Here is a 13,302-nt window from a genome sequence, read left to right as displayed (position 1 = left end):
TATGAAGGAGGGGTTTGTTAAGGAAGGGGGGGGGTGTCAGCAAAGGAGGGGGTTCATTAGCGAAGGAGGGGGGGTCATTAGTAAAGGAGGGATTCATTAATGAAGAGGGGGGTTGCTAATGAAGGAAGGGTGCATTAAGGAAAAGAAGGGTCCATTAAGGGGGGGGTCACTAATGAAGGAGGGGCCCGTCAAGGAAGGGGGGGGTGTGCTATCGAAGGAGGGGTCACTTAAGGAAAGGGGGGTCTGTTAATGAACAAGAGTCTGTTAATGAAGAAGGGGTCCTTTAAAGAAAGGGGGGGTCGTTATCGAAGGAGGGGTCTGTTAAAAAAGAGGGGGGGCACTAATGAACAAGGGGCCCGTTAAGGAAAAGGAGAGTCATTAGCAAAGGGGGGGGTCGTTAATGAAGGGGGGGGTCCATTAAGGAACTGGGGGGGGGGTCGCTAATGAAAGAGGGGTGTGTTAAGAAAAGGGGGGGTCACTAGCAAAGGGGGGGGTCCGTAAAGAAAAGAGAGGTTGCTAACGAAGGAGGGGTCCATCAAAGAAAGGGGGTTCACTACCAAAGGGGGGGGGGGCCGTTAAGGAATGGGGGGGATCGCTAACAAAGCAGGGACCCGTTAAGGAAAGGCGGTGTCATTAGCAAAGAGAGGGCCCGTTAAGGAAGAAGGGTCCGTGAGGGAAACCGGGGTCGTTAATGAAGGTGTCTGTTAAGGAAGGGGGGGTCATTAACAAAGGGGGGGGCATTAGCGGGGAGGGGGGGGCGCTGCCAGTCACGCAGGGGGGTGCGAGGGGCTCGGTAACACCACGGTGCCGCCCCCCCCCCCCCCCCCGTTAAGCACCCCCGGGCTGAGCCCCCCTTTTCCCCCCGGCCGCCCCTGAGCTCCGGACCCCCGGCCCAGCCCCGGTGCCCCCCCGCCCCGGAGCCCCGCTCCCCACCGGCGGGCTCGGGTTCAGGGTCGGAATCTCCCTCGGGCTCCCGCTCCCGCTTGCCCCGCACGGGCCCGCAGGGGGCGGCGGAGCCCCCCCAGGAGCCGCTACCGGCGCCCGGTTCCCTCCTGAGGCGGGCGGGGTCCGCGGGCGGGGGGGGGGCCCAGGCCCGGCTCCGCCGCCTCCCGCCGCCCGCGCTCCCGCTCCGCCTCCCGCCGCCCCCGGGACCGCTCGGCCTCGGCCTCCCGGCGGCTGCGGCCCGAGCCCCGCGATGAGGAGGAGGAGGAGGAGGAGGAGGCGGAGGAGCCGCCCGCGCCCCGGGGGCCCGCCCGGGCCTCCCGCTCCCGCTTCCCGCGGCTCGACATGGCGCCCACTGCGCATGCGCGGCGGCGGCAGCGCGCAGGCGCGGGGCGGGGAGAGGGCGGGGCGGCGGAGCGCGCATGCGCAGAAGCGCCCCATGGCTGCTTCGCGCATGCGCCGCCGCCCACCGGCGCTACCGCCACCGCCTCCTCGCGCCTGCGCAGTGCGGCGCCCCCGCTGGCGCATGCGCGCCGGGCCCGCGGCGGCCGGCGGGGCTTTTAAAGGGGCCGCGTCCCGTTACCGGCGGGGTGATCCCCCCACCCCCTTCCCGCTCACACGCAGGCCGGGCCCGGTAGCGGCGGCTGATGGAGGCGGCCGCGGGTTGGCGTTGCCGGCCGGGTGGGCGGCTCGATATGAGCCACGGCTTCGTGCGGCACATCCGCCGCAACCAGATCGCCAGGTACCGGCACCGGGACCCCCGAACCGGCCCGGATCAACCCACCCCCCGCGGGGGGGGGACACCCTGGGGACCGCCCGGGCGCGGGCCCGGCCCCCGCTGTGCCCCCCCCGGTAACCCCCGGTCCCCCCGGTGCGCAGGGACGCCTACGAGCGGGCGGTGCGGCAGGCGAGGGGGCGGGCACGGGGGCGGCTCCCCCCAGCCACCCCCCGGCCCCGCCGCCCCGACCAGCAGGTCTACCGGCCCCGGCGGCCCGGTGAGCGGGGGAGGGGGGCACCCAAGGAGGGGGGGGGAACCCCGGGAGTGATGGGGGAAGCCCGTGGGCGGGATTTGGGGGGGGGGACAATGGGGTGGGGAGATACATGGGGGGGCACCCATGGGAGCGATGGGGGCACCCTGGGTGGGGGGGGCACCCATAGGTAGGGGGAAGGGGAGGGACCCCAGCGTGGGGGGGCATTTGGGGGGGACCCCAGGATGGGGGGGCTAGGAGGGCACCCAAGGGTGGGGGGGACCCCAAGGTGGGCTGGGATGTGGGGGGGGCACCCACGGGATGATGAGGGCATCCCGGGGGGGGGGGGCACCATGGGTGGGGGGGGAAGGGGAGGGACCCCAGGGTGGGGGGTCACTTTGGGGGGGACGCTGTGGTGGGGGGGGCACCCATGGGTGGGCTGGGACATGGGGGGAGGCACCCAAGAGGATGATGAGGATGAGGGCACCCCTGGGTGGGGTTGGGGGGGCACCCATGGGTGGGGGGACACAGGGGACCCCAGGGTGAGCTGGGACATGGGGGGGGGCACCCACGAGGATGATGAGGCTGGGGGCATCCAAGGGTGGGGGGTAAGGGAGGCACCCCAAGGTGGGCAGGGGAGGGGCAGCACCCAAGGGTGGGGGGGCAACGGCTGCCCCTGAGGGTGCGGGCGCCGCAGGGGGTCCTGGGGGAGACGCCAGCCCGAGCCCCCCCCCCGCCGACACCCGGGGCCCCCGGCTCTTCTGCCTGGAGTACGAGGGGGACGACGGGCGCGTCACCGCCGTCATCGTGCACCAGGTGGGGGGGGGCACCCATGGGTGCGGGGGGGCAAGGGGGAGGGGATGCTGGGGGGTGTCGTGGCACCCATGGGTGCGTGGGGGGGTGTTGGGGTACCCACGAGTGCGGGGGTCAAGGGGAGGGGGTGTCAGGTACCCATGGGTGTGGAGGGAGGGCAAAGAGGGGGGATGCTGGGGGGGGGTGGTCAGGGCACCCATGGGTGCAGGGGAGGGGAAGAGGGGGGGTGCTGGGGGGTGTTGGGGCACCCATAGGTGCAGGGGGGGGGGAACTGGGGGGATGCTGGGGGGGTGTTGGGGCACCCAGGAGTTATGGGGGGGCAAGGGGAGGGGTACCCATGGGTGCGGGGGGCCGGTGAGGGGGGGCATGGGGGACACTGGGCTGGGGAGTCCAGACACCCATGGGTGTGGGGGGAGGGGGCAATGGGGGGGGGTATCAGGGCACCCATGGTGCAGGGGGGGCAAGGGGAGGGGCACTGGGGGCTGTCAGGGCACCCATGGGTGCTGGGGAGGGGGGATGGGGGTGTGCCATGGGGCAGGGTGGGTGCTGTCTCCCCTGGGGTGACCCGGGGGGTGCCGCAGGGTGACAGCGCGGAGGAGGTGACGCGGCGGGGTCTGCGCCCGGAGCCCGCTGGAGCCCGCCCTGCGCCGGGCCCTCTGCCAGCGGGTGCAGGACGAGCTCAGCAAGCGCCGGGGGACAGGGTGACGCCGACGACCCCCCCTTGGGGACACCCACCCCCCTGGGGACACCGCCACCCCCCCCGGGGACGGGTGCCACCCTGGGGATGGGTGTGTCCCCCCCCCCGGTGACAATAAAGGTGCTGCGAGGCTCCCGTGTCTGTGCTTGGGGAAACTGAGGCTCGGGGGGGGCTCTTGGGGACCCCAGGGTGGGGCCACAGCACCCTCCTGTCCCCCCAGCCCACCCCGGTGTCCCCAGGGGGGGGGGGTCTCGCTGGGTTGTTGTTGTAGGGTCTCCTCGGAGGGGGTCGCACTGGTTTATTGTGGTGGGGTCGTCCCGGAGCGGGTCCCTTTGTTATTGTAGGGTCTCCCCGAATTGCGTCCCGGGGGTTTGTTATTGTAGGGTCTCCAGGGAGTGAGGCGCGGTGGTTTGTTATCGTAGGGTCTCCCCAAAACAGACCCCCAGGGTTTGTTATCATAGGGTCTCCCCAACAAGTAGTCCTGGTCCTTATTTATTGTAGGGTCTCCCGAAAACAGCCCCTGATGGTTTGTTATTGTAGGGTCTCCCCAAGGCAACTCCTGGTGCTTATTTATCGTAGGGTCTCCCCAAAACAAGTGCTGGTTCTTCTTTATCATAGGGTCTCCGTGGAGCAGATCCCACCCATTTGTTATCGTAGGGTCTCCCCAAAGAAGATCCCGCTGGTTTGTTATTGTAGGGTCTCCTCAAAACAAGTCCTGGTCCTTATTTATTGTAGGGTCTCCCCAGAGCAAGTCCTGGTTCTTGGTTTGTTATCATAGGGTCTCCCCAAAACACATCCTGCCGGTTTGTTATCGTAGGGTCTCCCCAAGATGGATCCCACCAGTTTGTTATCATAGGGTCTCCTCAGAGCAAGTCCTGGTTCTTGGTTTGTTATTGTAGGGTCTCCCCAAAACAGATCCTGCCGGTTTGTTATTGTAGGGTCTCTCCAAAACAGATCCCACCGGTTTGTTATCGTAGGGTCTCCCCAAAACAAGTCTTCGTTCCTGGCTTGTTATCGTAGGGTCTCCCCAAGATGGATCCCACTGGTTTGTTATGGTAGGGTCGCCCCCAAGCAAGTCCTGGTTCCTGGTTTGTTATCGTAGGGTCTCCCCAAGATGGATCCCAATGGTTTGTTATCGTAGGGTCTCCCCAGAAACAGATCCTGCCAGTTTGTTATTGTAGGGTCTCCCCGAAGCAAGTCCCGGTTCTTGGTTGGTTTTTGTAGGGTCTCCCCAGAGCAAGTCCTGGTTCTTGGTTTGTTATGGTAGGGTCTCCTCTAAACAAGTCCTGGTTCCTGGTTTGTTATTGTAGGGTCTCCCCAAAACAAGTCCTTGTTTGTTATGGTAGGGTCTCCCCAGAGCAAGTCCTGGTTCTTGGTTTGTTATTGTAGGGTCTCCCCAAGATGGACCCCGCCAGCTGGTTATCATAGGGTGTCTCCAAAACAAGCCCTTGTTTGTTATTGTAGGGTCTCCCCAAAACAAGTCCTTGTTTGTTATTGTAGGGTCTCACCAAAACAAGTCTTGGTTCCTGGTTTGTTATCGTACGGTCTCTCCAAAACAGACCCTGCCGGTTTGTTATCGTAGGGTCTCCCCAAGATGGCTCCCACCAGTTTGTTATCGTAGGGTCTCCCCGGAGCAAGTCCTGGTTCCTGGTTTGTTATCATAGGGTCTCCCCAAAACAGACCCCGCCGGTTTGTTATTGTAGGGTCTCCCCAAAACAAGTCCTTGTTTGTTATCGTAGGGTCTTCCCGGAGCAAGTCCTGGTTCTTGGTTTGTTATTGTAGGGTCTCCCAAGATGGACCCCGCCAGCTGGTTATCGTAGGGTGTCTCCTTGTTTGTTATTGTAGGGTCTCCCCAAAACAAGTCTTGGTTCCTTGTTTGTTATTGTAGGGTCTCCCCAAAACAAGTCCTTGTTTGTTATCGTAGGGTCTCCCCGGAGCAAGTCCTGGTTCCTGGTTTGTTATTGTAGGGTCTCTCCAAAACGGACCCCGCCGGTTTGTTATCGTAGGGTCTCCCCACGTCCCGGCAGGCTCCCGTGACCCCGGGCGCTCACTCCCCGCCGCGGGAGGTGCCAAGGGGGACGGGGACGGTGGTGCCGGGGGGGGAGCGCGGCGGCAGCCCCAGCGCCAGGCCCAGGAGGAGGAGGAGGAGGAGGAGGGCGGCGAGGCCGATGGCCGCCAGCGCCAGCCGCCAGCGCCGGTGTCCCCTGTGCTGCTGCCGCGCCACCACCCGGGTGCTGCGGGTGAAGCTCTGGCTCTGGGGGGACAGCGCCGGGGGGGATCTATAGGGTACCCCCCGGGCCCTATAGCATCGGGGGGGGGGCACCGTGTTCCCTCCCCCGGGGCTATATGTCCCTATAGTGTCCCCCCCCAGAGCTATAGGTCCCTATAGTGTATCCTCCCAAGATCTATAGGTCCCTATAGTGTGTCCCCCCCCAGCTATAGGTCCCTATAGTGTGTCCCCCCCCCGGCTATAGGTCCCTATACTGTGTCCCCCCCCAGCTATAGGTCCCTATAGTGTGTCCCCCCCCGGCTATAGGTCCCTATAGTGTGTCCCTCCCAAGATCTATAGGTCCCTATAGTGTCCCCCCCCCGGCTATAGGTCCCTATACTGTGTCCCCCCCCAGCTATAGGTCCCTATAGTGTGTCCCCCCCCGGCTATAGGTCCCTATAGTGTGTCCCTCCCTGGCTATAGGTCCCTATAGTGTGTCCCCCCCGGCTATAGGTCCCTATAGTGTCCCTCCCTAGCTATAGGTCCCTATAGTGTGTCCCCTCCCAGCTATAGGTCCCTATAGTGTGTCCCCCCCCCCGGCTACAGGTCCCTATAGTGTGTCCCCCCAAGGCTATAGGTCCCTATAGTGTGTGTGTCCCCCAGGGCTACAGGTCCCTATAGTGTACCCCCAGGGCTATAGGTCCCTATAGTGTGTGTGTCCCCCCCAGCTATAGGTCCCTATAGTGTGTGTCCCCCCACGGCTATAGGTCCCTATAGTGTCCCCCCCCCACGGCTACAGGTCCCTATAGTGTGTCCCCCCCCCCGGCTACAGGTCCCTATAGTGTGTGCCCTCACGGCTATAGGTCCCTATAGTGTGTGTCCCCCCAGGGCTATAGGTCCCTATAGTGTGTCCCCCCCAAGGCTATAGGTCCCTATAGTGTGTGTGTGTCCCCCCGGGCTATAGGTCCCTATAGTGTGTCCCCCCCGGCTATAGGTCCCTATAGTATGTGTCCCCTCCCAGCTATAGGTCCCTATAGTGTGTCCCCCCCCAGGGCTATAGGTCCCTATAGTGTATCCTCCCAAGATCTATAGGTCCCTATAGTGTCCCCCCCGGCTATAGGTCCCTATAGTGTGTCCCCCCCTGGCTATAGGTCCCTATAGTGTGTGCCCCCCCAGCTATAGGTCCCTATAGTGTGTGTCCCTCCCCCGGCTATAGGTCCCTATAGTGTGTGTCCCTCCCCCCGCTATAGGTCCCTATAGTGTCCCCCCCCGGCTATAGGTCCCTATAGTGTGTCCCCCCCCTGGCTATAGGTCCCTATAGTGTGTGTCCCCCCCGGCTACAGGTCCCTATAGTGTGTGTCCCCCCAGGGCTATAGGTCCCTATAGTGTGTCCCCCCACGGCTATAGGTCCCTATAGTGTCCCCCCCAGCTACAGGTCCCTATAGTGTGTCCCCCCCCCAGCTATAGGTCCCTATAGTGTGTCCCCCCCCACGGCTATAGGTCCCTATAGTGTGTGTCCCCCCCCAGCTATAGGTCCCTATAGTGTGTCCCCCCCAGCTATAGGTCCCTATAGTGTGTCTCCCAGGGCTATAGGTCCCTATAGTGTGTCCCCTCACGGCTATAGGTCCCTATAGTGTCCCCCCCCAGCTATAGGTCCCTATAGTGTGTCCCCCCCGGCTATAGGTCCCTATAGTGTGTCCCCCCCCCGGCTACAGGTCCCTATAGTGTGTCCCCCCAAGGCTATAGGTCCCTATAGTGTGTCCCCCCCCAGCTATAGGTCCCTATAGTGTGTGTCCCCCCCCACGGCTATATGTCCCTATAGCGTGTCCCCCCCCAGGCTGCACGTCCCCATAGCATGTCCCCCCAGGCTCTATGTTCCCGTAGCGTGTCCCCATGGGGCCGTGTGTCCCTATAATGTCCCCCCCAGGGCTCTATGTCCCCATAATATCCCCCCCCCAGGACTCTATGTCCCTATAGCGTGTCCCCCAGAGCTATAGGTCCCCATAGCGTGTGTGTGTGTCCCCCCCCGGGCTCTATGTCCCCGTAGCGTGTCCCCCCAGGGCTACATGTCCCTATTGCATGTCCCCCCCGCGGGCTCTATGTCCCTACAGTGTCCCCCCAGGCTCTATGTTCCCGTAGCGTGTCCCCATGGGGCCGCGTGTCCCTATAATGTCCCCCCCAGGGCTATATGTCCCCATAGCGTGTGTCCGTGTCCCCCCCCCCCGGGCTCTATGTCCCCATAGCGTGTCCCCCAGAGCTATATGTCCCCATAGCGTGTGTGTGTGTGTCCCCCCGGGCTCTGTGTCCCCGTAGCGTGTCCCCTGGGGCCGCGTGTCCCCGCCGTGTCCCCGCCGGGCGCTCACCATGGCGCGCAGCTCCTGGGCGCGGCTGTCGAGGTCGCCGAGGCGCCCGTCCCGCTCCAGCGCCCGCGCGAAGTTCAGCTTCATCAGCTCCGTCACCTCCTCGGCCTGGCGCTGGCACCGCTCCAGCCCCGCCTGGCACGGGGGACAGCGTGGGGACACCCGGGACGGGGGGGCTGGGGGATCAACGGGGACATGGGGGGGCACGGGGACAGGGGGACTGTGGGGACATGGGGACAGGGGGACTGGAGGGACAGCGGGGACATGGGGGGGCATGGGGATGGGGGTGCTGGGGGAACATGGGGACAGGGGGACTGGGGGGACAGCAGGGACATGGGGGGGCATGGGGACGGGGGATCAATGGGGACATGGAGGGGGACGGGGCAACTGTGGGGACAGGGGGACTGGAGGGACAGCGGGGACATGGGGGCTGGGGGATCAACGGGGACATGGGGGAACAAGGGGGTCAATGGGGACATGGAGGGGACTGTGGGGACAGGGGGGACAACAAGAACACGGGGGGACAGTGGGGACACGGAGGGGACAATGGGGACATGGAGAGGCATGGGGTTAGGGGGACTGTGGGGACATGGGGGGACTGCGGGGACATTGGGGGGACAACGGGGACACAGGGGGACAACGGGGACACGGGGGGACATGGGGGGGACAGTGGGGTCAACGGGGACACGGGGGGGACTGTGGGGACGGAGGGACAATGGGGACATAAGGGGACTCTGGGGACACAGGGGGGACAGTAAGGACATGGGGGGACTGTGGGGACAGAGGGCACTGTGGGGACAATGGGGGGACTGTGGGGACTCTGGGGACATGGGGGGCACAATGGGGATACAGGGGACCATGGGGACATGGGGGACCATGGGGACAACGAGGACAAGGAGCCCACGAGGACAGAAGCACCGTGAAGAGGTGACACACAGAGACGTGGGGACCAGGGGCACCCCAGGGAGGTGGCACCAAGGGACAGGGGCGCCAGGAGGAGGGGGCACATGGGGACAGGCGAGCTTGGGGACCTGGAGACATGGGGACCGTGGGGGACATGGGGACAGGGTGCACAGGGACCTTGGGGACATGGGGACAGGAGAGCTGGGGGACCTTGAGGACATGGGGACTATGGGGGACACTGGGGACAGGGCACGGGGACATGGGGGACAGGAGAGCTTGGGGACCTGGAGACATGGGGACCATGGGGACAGAGTGCACAGGGACCTTGGGGACATGGGGACCATGGGGGACACGGAGACAGGGCATGGGGGCACCCAGAAGGGGACCGTGGGGACACGGGGGGGACACGGCACACGGGGGGACACGACAGCGACACACGGGGACACGGCAAGCCCCACGCGGGCCCCCCCCCTCCCGGTGTCCCCAAGCCCCGGGGGGGTCCCGTGCCTCCCCCCCCCCCGGCGAAGGAAAGTGAAAGTGAAAGCGGCGCGCGGAGCCCCCCCCCCCACTCACCATGGTCCCGCGGGGTCGGTGCCACCACAGCAGCGTCCCCGGGGTCACCTCCCTGTCCCGGTCCCCTCCCGTCCCGGTCCCGGCCCCTCCCGCCCCGCCCCCGCGGCCGCCCCCGACGGGAGGGACTGGGACCGCCCCCCCCCCCAACCCCCCGGTGTGTCCCCCCCCCCCCCCCCCCCCCGACACAGGGTCCCCACTGCCCCCCCCCCATAGCTGGGGCTCCTGGGGACCCCCACGTCCCCGTGTCCCCCCCCCCGCCCTGCCAGTGTCACCACAACGTGCCCTTTGTCCCCTGGTGCCAGCGCCTGCCTGGCACCGCGTCCCCCCCCGTGTCACCCCCCCAGCTCCTCACCCCTGCGGTGCCCGGGCCCGGGGGGGTCCCCATGGCCGGGGGGCTCCAGGTGGGGCTGGCGCCGGTGGCCGGGAGGATGAGGAGGGGGAGGGGGGATGGCGCCCGCGACGTCGGCTGGAACAGCGCTCGGGGGGGGGGGGACGCGGGGACACCCCCTGCCACCCGGGGACCCCCCCACTGCCATCCAGGGATCCCCTGCTGCTGCCCAGGGGCTCCCAGCTGCCACCAGGGACCCCCCTGCCACCCCAGGGACAGCTCTGACACCCCAGGGACTCCCCACTGCCACCCTTGGGGACAACTATGCCACTCTGGGGACACCCCCTGCCACCCCAGGGACCCCCATACTCCACCCTGGGGACAGCCCTGGCACACTGGGGACCTCCTCCAGCCACTCTGGGGACAGCTCTGACAGCCTTGGGGACCCTCCCGACACCCTGGGGATACCCCCTGCCAGCCTTGGGGGGGCCCTTGCCACCCTTGGGGACCCCCCTGCCACCCTTGGGGACAGCCCTGGCATGCTAGGGACAACTATACCACCCTGGGGACACCGCCTGCCACACCAGGGACCCCTTCTACCACCCTGGGGACAGCCCCTGCCACCCCAAGGACCCCTTCTACCACCCTGGGGACAGTTCTGACACCCTGGGGACACCCCCTGCGACCATGGGGACCCTCCACTGCCACCCAGGGAGCCCCCCCTGCCACCCTGGGGACAGCTCTGACAGCATTAGGGACCCCCCACTGCCACCCTTGGGGACAACTATGCCACCCAGGGGACAGTTCTGACACCCTGGGGACAGCCCTGTCACCCCAGGGACCCCCAAATGCCACCCTGGGGACAGCCCTGACAGCCTGGGGACATCCCCTGCCACCCTTGGGGACACCCCCTGACATCCTTGTGGACCCCCAAATGCCACCCAGCACCCCCCAACTGCCACCCTGGGGACAGCCCTGACACCCTGGGGACCTCCCAGTGCCACTCTGGGGACCCCCCTGCCACCCTTGGGGACAGCCCTGGCACACTGGGGACAACTATGGCATCCTGGGGACACCCCCTGCCACTTCATGGACCCCCAGCTGCCACCCTGGGGACAGCCCTGACACCGTTGGGGACACCCCCTGACACCCTTGGGACCCCCCCCCAGCCACTCTGGAGACACCACTGCCACCCAGCGACACCCACTGCCACCCTGGGGACACTGCTGCTGACACCCTTGGGGACACCCCCTGACACCCTGGGGACCTCCCAGTGCCTCTCTGGGGACACCACTGCCACCCAGGGACACCCCCTGCCACTCTTGGGGACAGCCCTGGCACGCTGGGGACAACTATGCCACCCTGGGGACACCCCCTGTCACCCTGAGACAGCTCTGACACCCTGGGGACAGCCCTGACACCCCAGGGACCCCTCACTGCCACCCTTGGGGACAACTGTGCCCCCCTGGTGACAGACCTGACACCCCAGGGGCCCCCATCTGCCACCCTGGGGACAGTTCTGAGATGCTGGGGACCTCCCAGTGCCTCTCTGGGGACACCCCTGCCACCCTTGGGGACAGCCCTGGCACGCTGGGGACAACTATGCCACCCTGGGGACACCGCCTGCCACACCGGGGACCCCTTCTACCACCCTGGGGACAGCCCCTGCCACCCCAAGGACCCCTCACTGCCACCCTTGGGGACAGTTCTGACACCCCAGGGACCCCCCACTGCCACACTTGGGGACAACTATGCCACTCTGGGGACACTCCCTGACACCCCGGGGACCCCCAAATGCCACCATGGGGACACCCCCGTCACCCTTGGGGACCCTCCCAACACTCCCTGACACCCTGGGGACCTCCCAGTGCCACCCTGGGGACACCCCCTGCCACGCTGGGGACACCGCTGCAACCCCAGGGACCCCCACTGTCACCCTTGGGAGGACCCCCTGCCACCCCAGGGACCCCCCCGCCACCCTTGGGGACCCCCCCTACCACCCTGGGGACTCTCGTTCTGCCACCCAAGTGCCCTGCACACAGCACCCATCCTGTGCCACCTGGGGGGACGCAGCACCCAACCAGGGACCCCCACCCCCGCTTTGGGGACCTTGCACCCACCTCTGGGTCCTGATGCCACCCCGGGGACCCCCCCCCCCCAATGTCCCCCGGGTCCTGGCCCTCGGGGGTCTCGCCCCGCGGCGGCACCCACCGTGACACCCACCATGACGCCCACACAGTGCCCCGGGGTGGGCGGGGGGGACATCCAGCACCCCAAGGGACCCCCCGACATCCCCCCTGCGCCCTGGCACCCCCGGGCACCCCACACCGACCCTGGGCGTAGAGCCAAGCGCCCCACACAGACCCCTGGCACCCCCCAGCACCCCGTGGACCCCCCAGCACCCCATGGACCCCCCTGGGTGCCCCACAGGCACCCCCCAGCACCCCACGGACCCCCCAGCACCCCATGGACCCCCCTGGGTGCCCCACAGGCACCCCCCAGCACCCCACGGACCCCACAGGCACCCCATGGACCCCCTGGGCACCCCACAGGCACCCCCCAGCACCCCACGGACCCCACAGGCACCCCACAGACCCCCTGGGCACCCCACAGGCACCCCCCAGCACCCCATGGACCCCCCTGGGTGCCCCACAGGCACCCTCCAGCACCCCACGGACCCCACAGGCACCCCATGGACCCCCTGGGCACCCCACAGGCACCCCCCAGCACCCCACGGACCCCACAGGCACCCCATGGACCCCCTGGGCACCCCACAGGCACCCCCCAGCACCCCATGGACCCCACAGGCACCCCACAGACCCCCTGGGCACCCCACAGGCACCCCCCAGCACCCCATGGACCCCCCTGGGCGTCCCACAGGCACCCTCCAGCACCCCATGGACCCCCCAGCACCCCATGGACCCCCCTGGGCACCCCACAGGCACCCCCCAGCACCCCATGGACCCCACAGGCACCCCACGGACCCCCCTGAGCACCCCAGCGGTGCCCTGGGCACCCCACATACCCCTTAGGCACCCTAAAGGCACCCCCCAGCATCCCCCCTGCCCCACAGGCACCCCATGGACCCCCCTGGGCACCCCCCAGCACCCCACGGACCCCACAAGCACCCCATAGGCATCCCCCAGCACCCCACATACACCCCTGGGCACCCCATAAGGACTCCCCAGCACCCCATAGGTACCCCCCAGCACCCCCCAAGCTTCCTACAGGCACCCCCGGGCACCCCCCAGCACCTCAGGCACCCCCCCAAACCCCCCCAGCACCCCCCAGGCACCCTGAGCACCCCATAGGTGCCCCATGTCCACCCCACGCACCCCCCCCACCCCTCCAAGCACCCCAGAGGTGCCCCATGAAGACCCCCAGCACCCCGTGTGCCCCCCATGGGCACCCCAAGCCCCCCACGGGCCCTTTCCCCAGTACCCCCCAGTACCCCCCCAGTACCCCCCAGGCAGTGCCAGTCCATGCCCGTCCCCTCCCCGGGCACCCCG

At 66.9% G+C, this 13,302-nt stretch overlaps 2 protein-coding genes across 5 annotated transcripts; one reads left to right on the top strand and one right to left on the bottom strand.

Annotated features, from left to right (window-relative positions):
• Positions 1-1,462: 1,462 nt before the first annotated feature.
• On the top strand, positions 1,463-3,516 carry C28H2orf68 (chromosome 28 C2orf68 homolog). The gene is given in 5 exon segments (XM_075444749.1): positions 1,463-1,684; positions 1,822-1,937; positions 2,608-2,726; positions 3,305-3,334; positions 3,336-3,516. Coding segments are annotated over 5 exon segments (453 nt in total). The 5' UTR covers positions 1,463-1,589; the 3' UTR covers positions 3,429-3,516.
• A 380-nt stretch (positions 3,517-3,896) lies between these two features.
• VAMP5 (vesicle associated membrane protein 5) lies at positions 3,897-12,141 on the bottom strand. Of its 4 annotated transcripts, none has more exons than XM_075444715.1 (3): positions 9,818-12,141; positions 7,993-8,165; positions 3,897-5,674 (listed from the first exon to the last, which is right to left on the bottom strand). In XM_075444715.1, exons 1-3 carry the CDS (start codon positions 9,999-10,001, stop codon positions 5,468-5,470), a joined length of 564 nt encoding a protein of 187 aa, XP_075300830.1. In that variant the 5' UTR covers positions 10,002-12,141; the 3' UTR covers positions 3,897-5,467. The 4 variants fall into 4 exon arrangements, with proteins under 4 accessions (XP_075300830.1, XP_075300831.1, XP_075300832.1 ...); XM_075444716.1 differs by having other exon boundaries at positions 7,993-8,124; positions 9,818-9,947; XM_075444717.1 differs by lacking the exon at positions 9,818-12,141 and adding an exon at positions 9,466-9,533 and having other exon boundaries at positions 7,993-8,124.
• Positions 12,142-13,302: the final 1,161 nt, after the last annotated feature.

Source organism: Opisthocomus hoazin, chromosome 28, assembly GCF_030867145.1.
Source record: "Opisthocomus hoazin isolate bOpiHoa1 chromosome 28, bOpiHoa1.hap1, whole genome shotgun sequence".
NCBI classification, from domain to species: Eukaryota; Metazoa; Chordata; class Aves; order Opisthocomiformes; family Opisthocomidae; genus Opisthocomus; species Opisthocomus hoazin.
This window is presented reverse-complemented; position numbering and strand designations above follow the sequence as displayed.

Bases quoted from the DNA above. Each gene is read 5' to 3' on its own strand.
- VAMP5 (XM_075444715.1), bottom strand. From the start codon at position 10,001: ATGGCAGTGGGGGGGTCCCCGGGTGGCAGGGGGTGTCCCCGCGTCCCC. The intron at 8,166-9,817 runs GTGAGGAGCTGG...TTGATCCCCCAG, and splicing joins CGGGCCCGGGCACCGCAGGG to CCCCCCCGTCCCGGGTGTCC. The intron at 5,675-7,992 runs GTGAGCGCCCGG...CTGTCCCCCCAG, and splicing joins CCCAGGAGCTGCGCGCCATG to AGCCAGAGCTTCACCCGCAG.